Source organism: Balaenoptera borealis (genome assembly GCF_965194805.1).
Source record: "Balaenoptera borealis genome assembly, chromosome: 2".
Lineage (NCBI taxonomy): Eukaryota > Metazoa > Chordata > Mammalia > Artiodactyla > Balaenopteridae > Balaenoptera > Balaenoptera borealis.
The window spans coordinates 116,956,749-116,980,063 of record NC_138867.1 but is presented as its reverse complement, the minus strand read 5'-3'; the positions used below and the strand labels follow the sequence as shown (position 1 = coordinate 116,980,063).

The 23,315-nt window shown below is 37.6% G+C and overlaps 1 protein-coding gene across 18 annotated transcripts in view; it reads left to right on the top strand.

The window, feature by feature from the left end:
- FAM13B (family with sequence similarity 13 member B) overlaps window positions 1–23,315 on the top strand; it is a 108,676-nt gene that overhangs the window by 44,417 nt on the left and 40,944 nt on the right. For 16 of the 18 annotated variants that reach the window (XM_082379634.1, XM_082379633.1, XM_082379632.1 and 13 more), the window contains 3 exons: window positions 315–356; window positions 1,088–1,243; window positions 3,003–3,135. In XM_082379634.1, coding sequence (XP_082235760.1) covers window positions 315–356; window positions 1,088–1,243; window positions 3,003–3,135 — 331 coding nt within the window. The remainder of the gene's footprint in view (window positions 1–314; window positions 357–1,087; window positions 1,244–3,002; window positions 3,136–23,315) is intronic. The other 2 variants (XM_082379643.1, XM_082379638.1) reach the window with 1 other exon arrangement.

Here is a 23,315-nt window from a genome sequence, read left to right as displayed (position 1 = left end):
TCAGTTTTTTTCCCTTCAGGCTTGGAATAAGGTCAGTGTTCCTTCCAGGTAAGCGCCAGATGAAGTAGTTGCGGCCCCCCTCCCCTGCACTACACACACACACACACACACACACACGCACACACACACACACATCACACACACCACAGAGTATGTATTATGTGAAAAATAATTTCTTTAGAAAATTAGAATAATAAACTTAGTGCATGTTCTCCTGGGTGTATCAAGGGTAGTGTAAATGTGGCAGTTTTCACCACATTTTATAGTCATTTAGTATTGAAAATTTTATAGCTGATTTCTTTCTTTGATTACAGTGCCCATATATCTCCTATCGGCATCTTACCAGCCTCTGCAGAGTAAGTAGTATACTTACAGAAGACAATTTAAAAATTTTTAAAAAATATTACTAAACTGTAGAAATTAAAATCATGTATTTATTGTACTTACTTTAGAGGAAGGATTGTACATAAGGCAGTGAAACCAGTATTTTATGTACTTAGGTCAGAACAAATGAAGAAGGAATGAATTACACTCACATACAAAATAAAGATGAACTTTTTTTCAGATGATGTTTTTTGATCTTCTGAAATGATTGAAAATATCAAAAGAGCTTTTTTATGAAGTTTTTTTTTTAATGGCTGCTTTATTTATGTATGTATGCATGCATGCATGCCGTGGCACACAGCATGCGGGATCCTAGTTCCCCGACCAGGCATCGAACCCGTGCTCCTTGCAGTGGAAGCACGGAGTCCTAACCACTGGACTGCCAGGGAATTCCCTGAAAAGTCTTTTTAAATGGCTTTATATGTATTAAGGTGAGGAGTGAATTACTGGGACAAGTGATCATTCATGCCTCAGTAGTAATAGTGACATTATGATTGATTTGTATATCTTATTTGGGCAAATTTCATTTTAAAATTTAAGCCAATATTATGTTTTCCTATTTCTTTTTCCCCTCTAGCCTGTTCATTTAAATACCATTATAAATTTTTTTTTTAACTGGTTGTACATTTTAAAGTTTGTGTTTATGTGACCAAATAACTAGTTAGGGTGACTGCTTCTCACTAAAATGTGTTCTGTTTTATAGCATTTTAGAAAGAACAATTAGAGCAGCTGTGGAACAGCACCTTTTTGATCTGCAGAGCAGCATAGATCATGATCTTAAGAATTTACAACAACAAAGTCTGGTGTGTAATAATGAAGCAGGAAGTGTTAATTGTGATGGGGAAGGATCTAATAACCAGTAAGAAACTTTTAAAACATTTTACTGTTATTTATTGAGCTATAAAATTGTTTTTTCTTTTAAAAAACTGTATCTTTTCTTAAATGATGGGGTGTCATCTTACTTGAGCATTTCTGAAAGTCAGTGTGAAAAGTGACTTTGTATATACTTGCATATAAATTGTGTATACTTCTTAACATTGAAAATCTCATAAGTCTTCCATTAAGGTAGTAGGCATTAAGTCCAACACAGCCTGTGAACACCAGATGAAGTAGCAAGCTTACTTTTAGGATTCATGTTATATGAAAAATAACTTTAAAAAAAGTAGAACTATATTCTGTTCTCCAGATGGTCACACCATGGCATGCAGTTATCTAGACAGATAGGTACAGGGACAGCAGATTGACATCACTCCTAGTGCACATGGTCATTGAGTGAAATGGTAGATGGAATCATCCTTTGCTATTTAGCTTATCACCTGCCTCCAGCCTTTGCGCTTCCTACATGCTGTTGTTTTAGGTTAGCTGTTAATAATTGAATTTGTGTAAGTTAGAAGTACTCTATGTACTGTGTGATGTGTGATGTTACTCCACTTTTCAGCTGACTTGTTACCTCTAAATGACAAAAGCTTCATCTCCTTTCCTATTACCTCAGCCCTGAACTTTAGGATATATAGGTTCCTTTCTCTGAGACCACAGTGCAATGATTTCATAGTTTACATTGATCAGTTTTTGTTTTGGGGACAGGTCTACAGAGCAACATCGATCATGATCTTAAGAAAGATGTACCCAAATTTGGAGAATTCATAGGAAGGCAAAAAAAATTGATGACTGGGTAGAATTCTGTTTTTTTTGTTAAGAATTAGATTTTTAAAAGGCCAAATGTGTCAAGTATACTAGACTAGCTATCAAATATGAAATGAAACTGAAAAATTAATGGATATAAAAACCAATGCTTGGAATATGTTTGTGGAATACCGTATTGTACAACTGCAGGTGTGCCATTGTAGTCTGCATGGATGGCATCACCAGCCTGTGCAGCTCGATATGATGGCCCTGATTTATGTGCTTTGAAGGCATGATTTGAACTATACACATGGATCTGTAGGGAGTATTTGAGTTGAATATGAAGGTAAGAAGCAGTATCTAAAAGTTGGAAATAGTAGGAAAATGTTTCAAAGGATATAATATAAGCAGATTTCTTGGAGTTTGCCCTTAGGTTAGCTAGAGATGCTGAAAACCTATGCCCATGCTCAGGCAGTATTATGGAAATAACTCACATTCTCATTGATAGTGGTATCATCTTTGTAAACAAAACCCTGCAGTGTTGTGCATATTCTAAATTATATAAGATGAAAAAATATGCAGTAGGAAGCTATTCCTGTTGTACTTGATAAGGTGTTGGACACTCTGGTATCTAGTGCTAGACTTGTATTTTAATCAGTAAACAGGTCATTATTATGATTTAGAGTATGCATTTATAAGGGAAATCATTATTTTGGCACATAAATTATTTTTAAAACCATTCATTTGCTTTTGAAAATATTCAAAGTGGATAGCAAACCAGGTAGGTTCCTCACAACATCCCATGGAGAGACAAAAATAAACTTTGTACACTTAATAATCTAACTTGGCAAGATAAAGAAACTGTGGCTCTTTATGAAAAAGACAAATTTTCTTTGACAAGGAGAATTTGCAGATTATTACTTTTATTTATTTATTTTAAAGGCATTACGTATTCAACATGTCGCCTGATCTGACTTTTTAATCTTCATTACTAGGGTTGATATTGCTGATGGTATTATTAATGCCAGTGAATGTAACAGAGACTGTTCAGAACCTGTGGCTAGCACTAATTTAGACAATGAAGTTATGCAGCAAGATTTTGTATTTGAGGATGAAGAAAATAACCAGGTAAGAAATGCTAAGACTTAAAGATCTCTGTGTTAGGTGTACTAGATTACAATTGTGATTGCTTCATGTTTCCTTTGATACCAGAAGCCATAGTTCAGTATCTTTGCTGTTACACATGTTTGTCTTGATTATAAGTCCCAGGAACATACATACTCTCAGTAGAGGTCAGGAACCATCATTGAGTAGAGAAGTAAATATAAAACACCTTATTTTAAAATACTTTTCTGGAAGGAAACAAATTACAATGTCAGCTAAGGTGGTTGGTGGTATTATGGTTGAATTTTGTTCTTTTTAAAAGCCCTGTATGTCCCAGATATTTTCCTGAAGAACATAAGATCTTTTCATAATTATGGAAAACCCATGAACATCATTTAAAAAGTAAATTTTCACTGTCACAATTTTTAGTAGTAACGTTGTTTTTAAAATAATTTCAATAAATATACAAAGCAACATTTTTCTAAGACATGTTTCAAAGTTTAGTTTTGTTAACACTTTTTATTCTTATTTTTTTATTTTTAAAAAATATTTATTTATTTGGCTGTGCCAGGTCTTACTTGTGGCACACGGGATTTCATTGCGGCATGCGGGATCTTTAGTTACGGCATGTGAACTCTTAGTTGCGGCATGTGGGATCTAGTTCCCTGACCAGGGATCGAACTCGGGCCCCTTGCATTGGGAGCACGGAGTCTTAGCCATTGGACCACCAGGGAAGTCCCTTGTTAACACTTTTTAAGATAATATACTTAATGAATGAGGAAATTTTCTTCAGCATGTTTTCATTCTAAATCATAAGCTAACATACCTGTAATAAGGAATTTATAGAGATTTGTGTTCTGGCTTTGCCTCTTAATAGCAGTGTGACTTTGACCAAGTTACCTAACTTCTCTGAGTTGTTCTTTGCTTTTCTTTATATAAGTGGGAGGTCATACCTCTGTTACAGGATTGTTATAAATATCCAAAGAAGTAAAAGTATAAAGTTATTTTATAAACTGGAAAACATTTTACAAAAGTTAAGCTGCTGCTGTTACTTTTACTGGACTTGTATATTACTTGTGTATTAATATTCTTACTTCCACTGATGTATTCGATTAATCTCTTTTCATCTATTCTTGGTTATTGCTTCTGTTGTTGTCTCTTTGCTCTTTCCTGGTTTATTGGTTTCTGCCTGTCTACTGGATCATTCCCATCAGTGTAAAATATTTTGGCTGTTACTTTTCCCATGTTTAGGAAAAAACCCTCTCTTGACCCTTCTTCCCACTCTAGCTACACCACCATTTTTCTGCTTTCCTTTATAATAAAATTACTTGAATGAATTGTCTGTGTCTGTTTAATTTCTCTCCTTACATTCTATCTCGAATCCACTCCATGCAACCTTTACCCTTAACATTCCTCTGAAACTGTTCTTGCAAATCACTAATTATGTCTTTTGCACATTTTACTTGACCTAAGAGCACAATTTGATTCAATTAATTATGCCTACTACCTGGGTACATTTTCTTCACTTGGCTTTCAGGATATCACACTCCTCTGGATTTTTTTTTTTCTTCTTGACTGGCTGCTCTATCCCTTTGCTGATTGCTTTTCATGTTCTCAAATTTAGTATGGCCCAGGGCCCAATTCTCAGGTCACTAATTTTCATTCACTCCCTTGGTAATCTCATTTAGTCTAATGGTTTTAAATACCATACAGACAATGGAATACTGTTCAGCACTAAAAGGAAATGAGCTATCAAGCCACAAAAAAACATGGAGGAACCTTAAATGCACATTACTAAGTAAAAGAAGCCAATCTGAAAAGGCTACATACTATGTGATCACAACTATGCTAAAGACTCCCAGGTTTCTGTCTCTAGTCCAGATCTCTCTCTTGAACTTTATAGATTCCTATACCCAGCTGTTGTACTCAACATTGAATATCTTACAAACATCTTAATATCTTAATAAACATCATATAAACATTTTATAAGCACCTTAACATGCACCAAACTGTACTTGTAATCTTGTTGACACATGTGTTCTTCCTTTTGTCTTTAAAATCTCAGTAAACGGCAGTTTCTCCTTCCACGTGCATAGGCCAAAAGCCTTGGGTCGTCCTTGATTTCTTTCTTACTGCACATCTAGTGCGTTACAAAGACCTACTGATTGTACCTTTGAAGTTTATATAGAGTCTGACCATTTTTAATGTTTCCGTTGCCACCACACAGGTCCATTCATTTCACTTAGATTAATACAGCCTCCTAACTGATCTTATCTTTTCGGCCCTATGGTCTGTTCTGAGCAGCAGCCAGAGTGATCCTTTTAAAATGAAAATTACATAATGTCAGTTCTCATCTCAGAACCTTCCAGTGCCATCTAGGTATAAAAATATAGCAATAGGCAGTAGGGAAACACGGACTGATGGACAGTTATGATTGAGACAGTTCAGTCTTCAGGTGCTGTCTGGATTGCTGTTTGCCCAGATATCCCTATGGCTTGTTTCCTCATCTGATCCTGCAGATTTTTCCTCAATTTTACCTTCTCAGGCCAAATCTCATTACTCTCTATGTATTAGCAGGCCCTCTCACTGACCTACCCCCATCCAGTCTCTGAACTTTCTGTCCTTCTTCACTGTCTGCCCCCCTTACCCCTTAATAGTTCTGTCACCGTTGCACATATCTATTATTAGTTTGTTTCCCATCATTAGACTGTGAACTTCATGAGGGCTGAGATTTTCATCTGTTTTGTTTATTATTACATCCCCATTATCTAGAACACATAGTATGTATTCATTAAGTATTTGTGGACTATATGACCAAACAAATAAATGTCACCTGGCAGATAGTAGGCAACTCAGTAGATTTGCTGAATGAAGTTGGTGTATTAGTTACTTTAAGAAAGCAGGAATTCTTTTTCTTTTTTAAGAGACTATTTTTAGAGGTGTTTTAGGTTTACAAACAAAATTGAGAGGGAGGTACAGAGATTTCCCATATGTTCCCTGCCCCCACATATGCATAGCCTCCCCCATTATCAACATCACTCACCAGAATGGTACATTTCTTACCAAGAGTGAACTTACACTGACATACCATAATCACTCAAAGTCTAGTTTACCTTAGGGTTCATTCTTGGTGCTGTCTATTTCATGGGTTTGGAAAAATATATAATATACCGAGTTTTTTAAACTGTGCTCTGCCTGTTCATACCCCATCCCACCAGCAACCACTGATCTTTCTATTGTCTTTATAGTTTTGCCTTTTCCAGAATGTCATATAGTTGGAATCACATAGTATGTAGCTTCAGATTGGCTTCTTTTACTTAGTTATGTGCATTTAAGGTTCCTCTGTGTGTTTTTTGTGGCTTGATAGCTCATTTCTTTTTAGTGCTGAACAGTATTCCATTGTCTGTATGTACCACAGTTTATTTCTCCATTTACCTACTGAAGGACGTCTTGGTTGCTTCCAAGTTTTGGCAATTATGAATAATGCTGGTATAAACATCTGTGTGCAGGTTTTTGTGTAGACTTAAGTTTTTAACTACTTTGGGTAAATACCAAGGAGTGTAATTGATGGATCATACAGTATGAGTTTTATAAGAAACTGCCAACTGTCTTCTGAAATGGCTTTACCAATTTGCATTCATACCAGCATTGTATTAGCGTACCTAATGCTCTCTAACCTCACCAGCATTTGGTTCCAGATTTTGGCCATTCTGATAGGTATGTAGTTGTATCTCAGTGTTTTAATTTGCATTTCCCTGATGACATATGATGTGGGGGCATCTTTTCATATGCTTCTTTCCCATCTCTTATATAAAGAAGTATATCTTCTTTGGTGAGAAGTCTTTTTTTTTTTTTTTTTAATGGGTTTTGTATTCTTGTTATTGAGTTTTAGTTCTTTCTTTCTTTTGGCTGTGCCACACCGCTTGTGAAATCTTAGTTCCCCAACCAGGGATCGAACCCCAGCCCCTGCAGTGAAAGTGCCAAGTCCTAACCTCTGGACCGCCAGGGAATTCCCTGGTGAGAAGTATTTTAAGGTCTTTGGCCCAGTTTTCAATTGGGTTGTTTCTTTTCTTTTTTTTTTTTTGAATTTTTGAATTTTATTTTACTTATTTTTTTATACAGCAAGTTCTTATTAGTCATCCATTTTATACATATTAGTGTATATCTGTCAATCCCAATCTCTCAATTCATCCCCCCACCCCCCGCCGCTTTCCCCCCTTGGTGTCCATATGTTTGTTCTCTACATCTGTGTCTCAAGGGTTGTTTCTTATTATTGAGTTTTAAGAGTCCTTTGCTTTTTTTGTATAACAGTCCTTTATCAGGTGTGTCTTTTGCAAGTATTTTCTTCCAGTCTGTGGCTTGTCTTCTAATTCTCTTGATATCAAATTTTGCAGAGCAGAAGATTTTAATTTTAATGAAGTCCAGCTTATCAGTTACTTGTTTTATGGATTGTGTTTTTGGAGGTGTATCTAAAAAGGCATCACCATTCCCAAGGTCACCTAGGTTTTCTTCTGTGTTATATTCTAGGAGTTTTATAGTTTGTATTTTACATTTAGGTCTATGATCCATTTTGAATTAATTTTTGTGAAGGGTGTAAGATCTCTGCCTAGATCCATTTTTCTGCATGTGGGTGTCCATTTGCTCCAATTCCGTTTGTTGAAGAGACTGTCGTTGCTCCATTATATTGCCTTTGCTTTTTGGTCAAAGATCAGTTGGCTATACTTATGGGGGTCTATTTCTGGGCTCTCTATTCATTGATCTCTTTGTCTATTCTTTCATCAGTACCACACTGTCTTGACTACTATTCCTTTATAATAAGTCTTGAAGTCAGGTAGTATCAGTCCTCCAACTTTGTTCTTCTCCTTCAGTATTGTGTTGGTTGTTCTAGGTCTTTTACCTCCCCCCATAAAGATTAGAAGCAGTTTGTTAATATCCATAAACAACTTGCTGGGATTTTGATTGGGATTGCATTGAATCTGTACATTAAATTGGGAGGAACTGACATTTCGACAATATTGAGTGTTCAATCCATGAAAATGGGATATTTCTATATTTATTTAGTTCTTCTTTGATTTAGTGCCTCAGAGTTCTGTAGTTTTCCTCATATAGATCTTTTTAAAAAAAATTAGTTAATTAATTAAAAATTTTTTTGGCTGCTTTGGGTCTTCATTGCTGCGTGCGGGTGTTCTCTAGTTGCAGCGAGCAAGGGCTACTCTTTGTTGCGGTGCGCGGGCTGCTCATTGCGGTGGCTTCTCTTGTTGCAGAGCACAGGCTCTAGGTGCATGGGCTTCAGTAGTTGCAGAACGCAGGCTCAGTAGTTGTGGCACGTGGGCCCTAGAGTGCTCAGGCTTCAGTAGTTGTGGCGTGTGGGCTCAGTAGTTGCAGTGCGCAGGCTCTAGGGTGCGTGGGCTTCAGTAGTTGTGGTGCACGGGCTCAGTAGTTGTGGCTCACAGGCTCTGGAGCGCAGGCTCAGTGGTTGTGGCGCATGGGCTTAGTTGCTCTGCGACATGTGAGATCTTCCTGGACCAGGGCTCAAACCTGTGTCCCCTGCATTGGCAGATGGATTCTTAACCACTGTATCACCAGGGAAGTCCCCCTCATATAAATGTTATACCCAAATATTTCACTTTTTTGGGTGCTAATGTAAATGGTATTGTGTTTTAATTTCAGAATGCAGTTGGTGTATAGAAAAGCAATTGACTTTTGTTTATTAACCTTGTATCCTGCAACCTAATAATCACTTATTAGTTCCAGGAGATTGTTTTTGTTAATTCTTTCAGATTTTCTACATTACATAGACAATCATGTCATATGTGAACAAAGATAGTTTTATGTCCGCCTTCCCAATCTGCTAACCTTTTTTCCCTTCTCTTGCCTTACTATATTAGCAAGGACTTCTAATACAGTGTTGAAAGGGAGTGGTGAGAGGGGACATCCTTGCCTTGTACCTGAACTCATTTGGAAAGTTTATAGAGTTTCTCACTCTATAAACTCTATAAACTCTATAAATAAGTATGATGTTAGTTGTAGGTTTTTTGTAGACAGTCATTATCAAGTTGAAAAAGTCCCCTCTATTCCTAGTTTACTAAGAGTTTTTATCATGAGTGAGTGTTAGATATTGTCACAGGCTTTTTCTTTCTTTTTTTTTTTTTTAAAGTACACAATTCAGTGGTTTATAGTATATTCACAGACTTGTGCAACCAACACCAGAACCAATTTTAGAACATTTTCATCAACACAAGAGGTAATCCCACCCCCTGAATAAGCAGTCATTCCTCATCCTGTCACCCCAGTCCCTGGTCACCACCGCTCTGCTTTCTGTCTCCATGGATTTACCTCTTTGGGTCATTTCATAGAAATGGAATCATTCAATATGTGGCCTGTCATGTCTGGCTTCTTTCAGTGAGACCATGCTTTCAAAGTTCAGCCATGCTGTAGTGTGTGTCAGTATTTCATTCCTTTTTTTTTTTTTTTCAGTATTAGTGTTTCTGTTTGTTTGTACTGCAGGTTCTTATCAGTCATCAATTTTATACACATCAGTGTATACATGTCAATCCCAGTCGCCCAATTCAGCACACCACCATCCCCACCCCACCGTGGTTTTCCCCCCTTGGTGTCCATACGTTTGTTCTCTACATCTGTGTCTCAACTTCTGCCCTGCAAACCAGTTCATCCGTACCATTTTTCTAGGTTCCACATACATGCATTAATATACGATATTTGTTTTTCTCTTTCTGACTTACTTCACTCCGTATGACAGTCTCTAGATCCATCCACGTCTCAACAAACGACTCAATTTCGTTCCTTTTTATGGCTGAGTAATATTCCATTGTATATATGTACCACAACTTCTCTATCCATTCGTCTGTCGATGGGCATTTAGGTTGCTTCCATGACCTGGCTATTGTAAGTAGTGCTGCAATGAACATTGGGGTGCATGTGTCTTTTTGAATTACAGTTTTCTCTGGGTATATGCCCAGTAGTGGGATTGCTGGATCATATGGTAATTCTATTTTTAGTTTTTTATGGAACCTCCATATTGTTCTCCATAGTGGCTGTATCAGTTTACATTCCCACCAACAGTGCAAGAGGGTTCCCTTTTCTCCACACCCTCTCCAGCATTTGTTTGTAGATTTTCTGATGATGCCCATTCTAACTGGTGTGACGTGATACCTCATTGTAGTTTTGATTTTCATTCTCTAATAATTAGTGATGTTGAGCAGCTTTTCTTGTGCTTCTTGGCCATCTGTCTGTCTTCTTTGGAGAAATGTCTATTTAGGTCTTCTGCCCATTTTTGGATTGGGTTGTTTGTTTCTTTAATATTGAGCTGAATGAGCTGTTTATATATTTAGGAGATTAATCCTTTGTCCGTTGATTCGTTTGCAAATATTTTCTCCCATTCTGAGGGTTGTCTTTTCGTCTTGTTTATGGTTTCCTTTGTTGTGCAAAAGCTATGAAGTTTCATTAGGTCCCATTTGTTTATTTTTGTTTTCATTTCCATTACTAGGAGGTGGATCAAAAAAGATCTTGCTGTGATTTATGTCAAAGAGTGTTCTTCCTATGTTTTCCTCTAAGAGTTTTATACTGTTCAGTTTTACATTTAGGTCTTGAATCCATTTTGAGTTTATTTTTGTGTATGGTGTTAAGGAGTGTTCTAATTTCATTCTTTTACATGTAGCTGTCCAGTTTTACCAGCACCATTTATTGAAGAGACTTTCTTTTCTCCATTGTATATCTTTGCCTCCTTTGTCCTAGATTAGTTGACCATAGGTGTGTGGGTTTCTCTCTGGGCTTTCTATCCTGTTCCATTGGTCTATGTTTCTTTTTTTGTGCCAGTACCATATTGTCTTGATTACTGTAGCTTTGTAGTATAGTCTGAAGTCAGGGAGTCTGATTCCTCCAGCTCCGTTTTTTTCCCTCAAGACTGCTTTGGCTATTCGGGGTCTTTTGTGTCTCCATACAAATTTTAAGATGATTTGTTCTAGTTCCATAAAAAATGCCATCGGTAATTTGATAGAGATTGCATTGAATCTGTAGATTGCTTTGGGTAGTATCGTCATTTTCACAATATTGATTCTTCCAATCCAAGAACATGGTATATCTCTCCATCTGTTGGTATCATCTTTAATTTCTTTCATCAGTGTCTTATAGTTTTCTGCATACAGGTCTTTTGTCTCCCTAGGTAGGTTTATTCCTAGGTATTTTATTCTTTTTGTTGCAATGGTAAATGGGAGTGTTCCCATAATTTCTCTTTCAGATTTTTCATCATTAGTGTATAGGGATGCAAGAGTTTTCTGTGCATTAATTTTGTATCCTGCAACTTTACCAAATTCATTGATTAGCTCTAGTAGTTTTCTGGTGGCGTCTTTAGGATTCTCTATGTATAGTATCATGTCATCTGCAAACAGTGACAGTTTTACTTCTTCTTTTCCAATTTGTATTCCTTTTATTTCTTTTTCCTCTCTGATTGTCGTGGCTAGGAGTTCCAAAACTATGTTGAATAATAGTGGTGAGAGTGGACATCCTTGTCTCGTTCCTGATCTTAGAGGAAATGCTTTCAGCTTTTCACCATTGAGAATGATGTTGGCTGTGTGTTTGTCGTATATGGCCTTTATTATGTTGAGGTAGGTTCCCTCTATGCCCAGTTTCTGGAGAGTTTTTATCATAAATGGGTGTTGAATTTTGTCAGAAGCTTTTTCTGCATCTATTGAGATGATCATATGGTTTTTCTTCTTCAATTTGTTAATATGGTGTATCACATTGATTGATTTGCGTATCTTGAAGAATCCTTGCATCCCTGAGATAAATCCCACTTGATCGTGGTGTATGATCCTTTTAATGTGTTGTTGGATTCTGTTTGCTAGTATTTTGTTGAGGATTTTTGCATCTATATTCATCAGTGATATTGGTCTGTAATTTTCTTTTTTTGTAGTATCTTTGTCGGGTTTTGGTATCAGGGTGATGGTGGCCTCATAGAATGAGTTTGTGAGTGTTCCTTCCTCTGCAATTTTTTGGAAGAGTTTGAGAAGGATGGGTGTTAGCTCTTCTCTAAATGTTTGATAGAATTCACCCGTGAAGCCATCTGGTCTTGGACTTCTGTTTGTTGGAAGATTTTTAATCACAGTTTCAATTTCATTGCTTGTGATTGGTCTGTTCATATTTTCTATTCCTGGTTCAGTCTTGGAAGGTTATACCTTTCTAAGGATTTGTCCATTTCTTCCAAGTTGTCCATTTTATTGACATAGAGTTTCTTGTAGTAGTCTCTTAGGATGCTTTGTATTTCTGCGGTGTTGTAACTTCTCCTTTTTCATTTCTAATTTTATTGATTTGAGTCCTCTCCCTCTTTTTCTTGATGAATCTGGCTAATGGCTTATCAATTTTATTTATCTTCTCAAAGAACCAGCTTTTAGTTTTATTGATCTCTGCTATTGTTTTCTTTGTTTCTATTTCATTTATTTCTGCACTGATCTTTATGATTTCTTTCCTTCTGCTAACTTTGGGTTTTGTTTGTTCTTCTTTCTCTAGTTTCTTTAGGTGTAAGGTTAGATTGTTTACTTGAGATTTTTCTTGTTCCTTGATGTAGGCTTGTATAGCTATAAACTTCCCTCTTAGAATTGCTTTTGCTGCATCCCATAGGTTTTGGATCGTCGTGTTTTCATTGTCATCTGTCTCTAGGTATTTTTGGATTTCCTCTTTGATTTCTTCAGTGATCTCTTGGTTATTTAGTAATGTATTGTTTAGCCTCCATGTGTTTGTGTTTTTTACGTTTTTTTCCCTGTAATTGATTTCTAATCTCATAGTGTTGTGGTCAGAAAAGATGCTTGATATGTTTTCAATTTTGATAAATTTACTGAGGCTTGATTTGTGACCCAAGATGTGATCTATCCTGGAGAATGTTCCCTGCGCACTTGAGAAGAAAGTGTAATCTGTTTTTGGATGGAATGTCCTATAAATATCAATTAAATCTATCTGGTCTATTGTGTCATTTAAAGCTTCTGTTTCCTTATTTATTTTCATTTTGGATGATCTGTCCATTGGTGTAAGTGAGGTGTTAAAGTCCCCCACTATTATTGTGTTAATGTCGATTTCCTCTTTTATAGCTGTTAGCAGTTGCCTTATGTATTGAGGTGCTCCTATATTGGGTGCATATATATTTATAATTGTATCTTCTTCTTTGATTGATCCCTTGATCATTATGTAGTGTCCTTCCTTGTCTCTTGTAACATTCTTTGTTTTAAAGTCAACTTTATCTGATATGAGTATTGCTACTCCAGCTTTCTTTTGATTTCCATTTGCGTGGAATATATTTTTCCATCCCTTCACTTTCAGTCTGTATGTGTCCCTAGGTCTGAAGTGGGTCTCTTGTAGACAGCATATATATGGGTCTTGTTTTTGTATCCATTCAGCAAGCCTGTGTCTTTTGGTTGGAGCATTTAAACCATTCACGTTTAAGGTAATTATCAATATGTATGTTCCTATGACCATTTTCTTAATTGTTTTGGGTTTGTTTTTGTAGGTCCTTTTCTTCTCTTGTGTTTCCCACTTAGAGAAGTTCCTTTAGCATTTGTTGTAGAGCTGGTTTGGTGGTGCTGAATTCTCTTAGCTTTTGCTTGTCTGTAAAGCTTTGGATTTCTCCATCGAATCTAAATGCGATCCTTGCCGGGTAGAGTAATCTTGATTGTAGGTTCTTCCCTCCCTTTCATCACTTTATGATGCCACTCCCTTCTGGCTTGTAGAGTTTCTGCTGAGAAATCAGCTGTTAACCTTATGGGAGTTCCCTTGTATGTTATTTGTCATTTTTCGCTTGCTGCTTTCAATAATTTTTCTTTGTTTTTATTTTTTGCCAATTTGATTACTACTTGTCTCGGTGTGTTTCTCCTTGGGTTTATCCTGTATGGGACTCTCTGTGCTTCCTGGACTTGGGTGGCTATTTCCTTTCCCATGTTACAGAAGTTTTCGACTACTCTCTTCAAATATTTTCTCGGGTTCTTCCTCTCTCTCTTCTCCTTCTGTGACCCCTATCATGCGAATGTTGTTGCGTTTAATGTTGTCCCAGAGGGCTCTTAGGCTGTCTTCATTTCTTTTCATTCTTTTTTCTTTAGTCTGTTCCGCAGTATTGAATTCCACCATTCTGTCTTGCAGGTCACTTATCCGTTCTTCTGCCTCAGTTATTCTGCTATTGATTTCTTCTAGTGTAGTTTTCATTTCAATTATTGTATTGGTCATCTGTGTTTGTTTGTTGTTTAATTCTTCTAGGTCTTTGTTAAACATTTCTTGCATCTTCTCGGTCTTTGCCTCCATTCTTATTCCGAGGTCCTGGATCATCTTCACTATCATTATTCTGAATTCTTTTTCTGGAAGGTTGCCTATCTCCACTTCATTTAGTTGTTTTTCTGGGGTTTTATCTTTTTCCTTCATCTGGTATATAGCCCTCTGTGTTTTCATCTTGTCTATCTTTCTGTGAATGTGGTTTTTGTTCCACAGGCTGCAGGATTGTAGTTTTTCTTCCTTCTGCTGTCTGCCCTCTGGTGGTTGAGGCTATCTAAGAGGCTTGATGGGAAGCTCTGGTGGTGGGTAGAGCTGACTCTCACATGCTTTTTCTGCATTTCTTGATAAGGTCATGTGATTTTTCTTTTTCAGCCTGTTGATGATAGCTTACATTATATGATTTTCAAATGCTGAACCAGCCTTACATACCTGGGATAGATCCTACTTGGTTGTTGTGTATAGTTCTTTTAGTAGGTGTTTAGGTGCTTGATTAGCTAATATTTTGTTGAGGATTTTTGCATCTATATATTTTTTCTTTTTATTGGAGTATAGTTGCTTTACAATGTTGTGTTAGTTTCTGCTGTACAATGAAGTGAATCAGCTATATGTATACATATATTCCTTCCCTATGGACCTCCCTCCCACCCCCCCACCCCCATCCCCCCATGTAGATCATCACAGAGCACTGAGCTATACAGCAGGTTCCCACTAGCTATCTATTTTACACATGGTAGTGTATATATGTCAATCCTAATCTCCCAATTCCCTCCCTGTGTCCACACCGCAAGTCCGTTCTCTACGTCTGCATCTCTATTCCTACCCTGCAACAGGTTCATCTGTACCATTTTTCTAGATTGCACATATATGTGTTAATATACGATATTTGTTTTTCTCTTTCTAACTTAATTCACTCTGTATGAGAGACTCTAGGTTCATCCACATCTCCATAAATGACCCAGTTTCGTTCCTTTTTATGGCTGAGTAATATTCCATTGTATATATGTACCACATCTTCTTTATCCATTCATCTGTCGATGGACATTTAGGTTGCTTCCATGTCCTGGCTATTGTAAATAGTGCTGCAGTGAACATTTGGGTGCATGTGTCTTTTTGAATTATGGTTTTCTCAGGATATATGCCCAGTAGTGGGATTGCTGGGTCATATGGTAGTTCTATTTTTAGTTTTTTAAGGAACCTCTGTGCTGTTCTCCATAGTGGCTGTATTTACATTCCCACCAACAGTAGAAGAGGGTTCCCTCTTCTGCACACGATCTCCAGCATTTATTGTTTGTAGATTTTTTGATGATGACCATTCTGACTGGTGTGAGGTGATACCTCATTGTAGTTTTGATTTACAGTTCTCTAATAATTAGTGGTGTAGAGCATTTTTTCATGTGCCTCTTGGCCATCTGTATGTCTTCTTTGGAGAAATGTCTATTTAGGTCTTCTGCCCATTTTTTGATTGGGTTGTTTGATTTTTTGATATTGAGCTGCATGAGCTCTTTGTATATTTTGGAGTTTAATCCTTTGTCCGTTGTTTCATTTGCAAATATTTTCTCCCATTCTGAGGGTTGTCTTTTCGTCTTGTTTATGGTTTCCTTTGCTGTGGAAAACTTCTAAGTTTAATTAGGTCCCACTTGTTTATTTTTGTTTTTATTTTCATTACTCTAGGAGGAGGGTCAAAAAGGATCTTCCTGTGATTTATGTCCAAGAGTGTTTTTTCCGATGTTTTCCTCTAGGAGTTTCATAGTGTCCAGTCTTACATTTAGGTCTTTAATCCATTTTGAGTTTATTTTTGTGTATGGTGTTAGGGAGTGTTCTAATTTCATTCTTTTACATGTAGCTGTCCAGTTTTCCCAGCACCACTTACTGAAGAGGCTGTCTTTTCTCCACTGTATATTCTTGCCTCCTTTGTCAAAAATAAGGTGACCATATGTGCGTGGGTTTATCTCTGGGCTTTCTATCCTGTTCCATTGATCTATATTTCTGTTTTTGTGCCAGTACCATACTGTCTTGATTACTGTAGCTTTGTAGTATAGGCTGAAGTCAGGGAGCCTGATTCCTCCAGCTCCATTTTTCTTTCGCAAGAGTGCTTTGGCTATTCAGGGTCTTTTGTGTTTCCATACAAATTGTGAATTTTTTTGTTCTAGTTCTGTGAAAAATGCCATTGGTAGTTTGATAGGGATTGCACTGAATCTGTAGATTGTTTTGGGTAGTATCGTCATTTTCACAATATTGATTCTTCCAATCCAAGAACATGGTATATCTCTCCATTTGTTTGTATTATGTTTAATTTTTTTCATCAGTGTTTTATAGTTTTCTGCATACAGGTCTTTTGTCTCCCTAGGTAGGTTTATTCCTAGGTATTTTATTCTTTTTGTTGCAGTGGTAAATGGGAGTGTTTCCTTAATTTCTCTTTCAGATTGTTCATCATTAGTGTATAGGGATGCAAGAGATTTCTGTGCATTAATTTTGTGTACTGCAACTTGATCAAATTCATTGATTAGCTGTAGTAGTTTTCTGGTGGCATCTTTAGGATTCTCTATGTATAGTATCATGTCATCTGCAATCAGTGATAGCTTTACTTCTTCTTTTCTGATTTGGATTCCTTTTTATTTCTTTTTCTTCTCTGATTGCTATGGCTAAAACTTCCAAAACTATGTTGAATAATAGTGGTGAGAGTGGACAACGTTGTCTTCTTCCTGATCTTAGAGGAAATGGTTTCAGTTTTTCACCATTGAGAATGATGTTGGCTGTGTGTTTGTCATATATGGCCTTTATTATGCTGAGGTAAGTTCCCTCTATGCCTACTTTCTGGAGGGTTTTTATTATAAATTGGTGTTGCTGTTGTTGAAAGCTGTTTCTGCATCTATTGAGATGATCATATGGTTTTTCTCCTTCAGTTTGTTAATATGGTGTACCACATTGGTTGATTTGCATATATTGAAGAATCCTTGCATTTCTGGGGTAAATCCCACTTGATCATGGTGTATGATCTTTTAATGTGCTGTTGGATTCTGTTTGCTAGTATTTTGTTGAGGATTTTTGCATCTATGTTCATTAATGATATTGGCCTGTAGTTTTCTTTCTTTGTGACATCTTTGTCTGGTTTTGGTATCAGGGTGATGGTGGCCTCATAGAATGAGTTTGGGAGTGTTCCTTCCTCTGCTATATTTTGGAAGAGTTTGAGAGGGATAAGTGTTAGCTCTGCTCTAAATGTTTGATAGAATTCAGCTGTGAATCCATCTGGTCCTGGGCTTTTGTTCGTTGGAAGATTTTTAATCACAGTCTCAATTTCAGTGCTTGTGATTGGTCTGTTTGTATTTTCTGTTTCTTAGTGGTTCAGTCTCTGAAGGTTGTGCTTTTCTAAGAATTTGTCCCTTTCTTCCAGCTTGTCCATCTTATTGGCATAGGCTTGCTTGTAGTAATCTCTCATGATCCTTTGTATTTCTTCAGTGTCAATTGTTACTTCTCCATTTTCTTTCCTAATTCTATTGATTTGAGTCTTCTCCCTTTCTTTATGAGTCTGGCTAATGGTTTATCAATTTTGTTTGTCTTCTCAGAGAACCAGGTTTTAGTTTTATTGAGCTTTGCTATTGTTTCCTTCATTTCTTTTTCATTTATTTCTGATCTGATGTTTATGATTTCTTTCCTTCTGCTAACTTTGGGGGTTTTTTGTTCTTCTTTCTCTAATTGCTTTAGGTGTAAGTTTAGGTTGTTTATTTGAGATGTTTCTTGTTTCTTGAGGTAGGGTTGTATTGCTATAAACTTCCCTCTTAGAACTGCTTTTGCTGTATCCCATAGGTTTTGGGTTGTTTTTTTTTCCATTTGTTTCTAGAATTTCTGATTTCCTCTTTGATTTCTTCAGTGATCTCTTGGTTATTTAGTAGTGTATTGTTTAGTCTCCATGTGTTTGTATTTTTTACATATTTTTTCCTGTAATTGATATCTAGTCTCATAGCATTGTGGTAAGAAAAGATACTTGATACAATTTCAGTTTTCTTAAATTTACCAAGGCTTGATTTGTGCCCCAAGATATGATCTATCCTGGAGAATGTTTCATGAGCACTTGAGATGAAAGTGTATTCTGTTGTTTTTGGATGAATTGTCCTATAAATATTAATTAAGTCTATCTTGTTTAATGTATCATTTAAAGCTTGTGTTTCCTTATTTATTTTCATTTTGGATGATCAGTCCATTGGTGAAAGTGGGGTGTTAAAGTCCCCTAATATGATTGTGTTACTGTTAATTTCCCTTTTTATGGCTGTTAGCATTTTTTTTTTTTTTTTTTTGCCACTGTACCCTGAAACTTTCCCAGTCCTAACATTGCTCAACTTCACTAGAACTTTTAAGACCCCAAGTTCTGGTAAAGAAAAACAACTTCCCAAAGATGTTACAGACCTAATACTGCTCTTAAGATGGAATAGTCAGTCATTTCAGATCTATCACCCACTGTGTGTAGCGTTAGCCTTCCTGCTCAGACACTCTAATTGTATCTCATAGATCCAAGGTCTAAAACAAAAAGGCTTACCTCATGTGAACACTGAAAACAAAGGGGAACTTAAAAGCCAGGACCTTCCATGCAGCTTCCCAGGATGGGCATGGGGTGTTTCAGCCTCTGGAATATTTCCTGTCTACAAAGGCCAAGTATTCGCCTTTCTTTAGGAAGAAAAGATTTGTCTTCCTAAAATTGATAGCAGGAAACCTTTAATGAAGTTTACTTATCCAATTTTACTTGGGTCTTTTAATGAAAGCTTCAATTCACATGTGAACAGAGCTAGTTAAAGCACAGCACAGCAGGCTTATAAGTTTAAATTCCTGCAGACTATTAGAATCACATGGAGGGCTGCCTCAAAAGTTTTCCCTTTTAAGACCACCTTTAATCTTTAGAGTATACTTTGGCCAAGGCAGGGGAGGGGAAATTAGTCTAGAGCCCAACCTTCTTATTAGCTTATTTCCATTTTACAACCATGGAACTACTATACATTCATCACCACTTGAGGTCTAAGGCCCAGAACACTCTATAGCAGTATATTTTAACAAAATGAGCACTTAAGGAAAGTATCAGATTAGGAGTAAGAGTATTGAGGTGCTCCTATGTTGGGTGCATAAAGATTTACAATTGTTATATCTTCTTCTTGGATTGATCCCTTGATCATTATGTAGAGTCCTTCTTTGTCTGTTATAATAGTCTTTATGGTAAAGTCTATTTTGTCTGATATGAGAATTGCTACTCCAGCTTTCTTTTGATTTCCATTTGTATGGAATATCTTTTTCCATCCCCTCACTTTCAGTCTGTATGTGTCCCTAGGTCTGAAGTGGGTCTCTTGTAGACAGCATATATATGGGTCTTGTTTTTGTATCCATTCAGCAAGCCTGTGTCTTTTGGTTGGAGCATTTAATCCATTCACGTTTAAGGTAATTATCGATATGTATGTTCCTATGACCATTTTCTTAATTGTTTTGCATTTGTTTTTCTAGGTCCTTTTCTTCTCTTGTGTTTCCCACTTAGAGAAGTTCCTTTAGCATTTGCTGTAGAGCTGGTTTGGTGGTGCTGAATTCTCTTAGCTTTTGCTTGTCTGTAAAGCTTTTGATTTCTCTATCGAATCTGAATGACATCCTTGCTGGGTAGAGTAATCTTGGTTGTAGATTTTTCCCTTTCATCACTTTAAATATATCCTGCCACTCCCTTCTGGCCTGCATAGTTTCTGCTGAAAAATCAGCTGATAACCTTATGGGTATTCTCTTGTATGTTATTTGATACTTTTCCCTTGATGCTTTTAATAATTTTTATTTGAATTTAATTTTTGTTAGTTTGATTAATATGTGTCTTGGTGTTTGTTTCCTTGGGTTTATCCTGTATGGGACTCTCTTCACTTCCTGGAATTGCGTGGCTATTTCCTTTCCCATGTTAGGGAAGTTTTCGACTATAATCTCTTCACATATTTTCTCAGACCCTTTCTCTTTCTCTTCTCCTTCTGGGACCCCTATAATTCGAATGTTAGTGCATTTAATGTTGTCCAGAGGTCTCTGAGACTGTCCTCATTTCTTTTCATTCTTTTTTCTTTATTCTGCTCCTCAGCAGTTATTTCCACCATTCTGTGTTCCAGCTCACTTATGCATTCTTCTGCTTCAGTTATTCTGCTATTGATTCCTTCTAGTGTATTTTTCATTTTAGTTATTGTGTTGTTCATCACTGTTTGTTTGTTGTTTAGTTCTTATAGATCCTTGTTAAACATTTCTTGTGTTTTCTCGGTCCATCTCTCTATTGTATTCCTGAGATTTTGGATCATATTTACTATCATTACTCTGAATTCTTTTTCAGGTAGGTTGCCTGTTTCTTCTTTATTTATTTGGTCTTGAAGGTTTTTACCTTGCACCTTCATCTGTAGCATACTTGTTTGTCGTTTCATTTTTTTTGGTGGGTGGGTCTCTGTTCCCATCTTACCGGTTGTTTGGCCTGAGGCGTCCAGTCCTGGAGTTTGCAGGCAGTTGGTTAGAGTTGGTCTCGGTGCCAAGATGAGGACCTCCAGGACACCTCACACAGATTAGTATTCCCTGGGGTCTGAGGTTCTCTGTTCATCCAACAGTTTGGACTTGGTGCTCCCACCACTGGAGCTGAGGCCTGACACCTGACCTGGGAGCCAAGATCCTGCAAGCTTTGAGGCGCCGACGGGGGAAAAAAAAAAAAAGAACAGAACAATAACAAAGAATAAAAAATAAAATAAAATTAGAAAAATAAAAAATGTATTCAAAAAAATAAAAATATAAATGAAACAACAATAAGGCAAAACACAACCACAATGGCCAAAAAGCCAGAAAAGGCCCTGGGTGGGGGTGGGAGTGGTCGGCTTACGCTCTTTGTGGACGGAGGGGGCCGCAGAGGGCAGAGTCTCAGGCCCAGGACCCCAGCAGGGTTGCCGGGGCCCAGGTGGGCAGGGTAGACACTAGCCTTGTTCCCCTGTGATCCACCGATCCCCCAAAGGTCTCTCCCCATCCCCACTGATCCATGCACCGTTGGTGTGTCCCTCTGATCGTGGGAACCCCTCCCTTGCCCCAGCTGCCCCTCAGGGGTGCCAGTCCCATCCCACCTTCATTTTTCCTCTCCCTTTCCTTTCCCCCATGTCCTACCCGGTCGTGCTGGGATTCTTCCCATCCCTTTGGGTGTTGGAGGTCTCCCACCAGACCGGGTAGGTGCCCTAGTTGTGAGGAGACAGGAACTCTGTGTCCTCCTACTCTGCATCTGTGTTAATGAGAGATACTAGTTTGTTGTTTTCTTTTCTTATAATGTTTTTCTTAGGTTTTAGTACAGGCATACCTTGGAGATATTGCAGGTTCAGTTTCAGATCACCACAATAAAGCGAGTATCACAATAAAGTGAGTCATGCAAATTTTTTTGATTCCCAGTGCATATAAAATTTATGTTTACACTATAGTATAGTCTATTAAGTGTGCAGTAGCATTATGTCTTAAAAAACAATGTACATACCTTAATTAAGAAATACTTTATTGCTAGGAAATGCTGATCATCATCAGAGCCTTCAGTGAGTTGTTGTAATATTTTTGCTGATGGAGGGTCTTGCCTGTTAATGACTGCTAACTGATCAGGATGGTGATTGCTGAAGGTTGAAGTGGCTGTGGCAATTTCTTAAAATAACACAGAAATGAAGTTTGCCGCATCAATTTACTCTTCCTTCCTGTAGCATGCAGTTCTGTTTGATAGCATTTAACCCACTGTAGAGCTTCTTTCAGAGTTGGAGTCAGTCTTTCAAAGTTGGAATCAGTCTTCTCAAACCCTGCCAGCGCTTTGTCAACTAAGTTTATGTAATATTCTGCATCCTTACTTGTCATTTCAATGATCTTCACAGCACCTTCACCAGGAGTAGATTCCATCTCAAGAAACAACTTTCTTTGCTCATCCATAAGAAGCAGCTCCTCATTTGTGAAAGTTTTATTTTGAGATTGCAGCAATTCAGTCACATCTTCAGGCTCCACGTTTTAAAAAATTTTTTAATAAATTTATTTTTTGGCTGTGTTGGGTCTTCGTTACTGTGCGTGGGCTTTCTCTAGTTGTGGCGAGTGGGGGCTGTTGTTCGTTGCGGGGCACAGCCTTCTCCTTGTGGTGGCTTCTTTTGTTGTGATGCATGTGCTCTAGGCACGTGGACTTCAGTAGTTGTGGCTTGTGGGCTCAGTAGTTGTGGCTCGCGGGCTCTAGAGCACAGGCCCAGTAGTTGTGGTGCATGGGCTAAGTTGCTCCACGGCATGTGGGATCTTCCCAGACCGGGGCTCGAACCTGTGTCACCTGCATTGGCAGGCGGATTCTTAACCAGTGCGCCACCAGGGAAGTCCCTGAATGCCCTTTGATGACATCTAGAAAGGTGATTTCTTTCCAGAAGATTTTCAATTTATTTTGTCCAGATCCATCACAGGAATCACTATCAGTGACAGCTATAGCCTTATGAAATGTATTTCTTTTTTTCTTTTAATACATCTTTATTGGAGTATATTGCTTCACAGTGTTGTGTTAGTTTCTGCTGTACAACAGAGTAAATTAGCTATATGCACACACATATCTCCATATCCCCTCCCTCTTGAGCCTCCCTCCCACCCTCCCCATCCCACCCCTCTAGGTCATCACAGTGCACGGAGCTGATCTCCCTGTGCTATGCAGCAACTTCCCACCATCCATCCATTTTACATTTGGTAGTGTATATATGTCAGTTGTACTCTCTCACTGTGTCTCAGCCTCCCCTTCCCTCCCGTGTCCTCAAATCTTTTCTCAACGTCTGCATCTTTATTCCTCCCCTACCACTAGGTTCATCAGTACCATTATGAAACGTATTTCTAAAATAATGGAAAGTCGAAATCACTCCTTGATCCATGGGCTGCAGAATGGAACTTGTGTTAACAGGCATGAAAACAACATTAATCTTGTT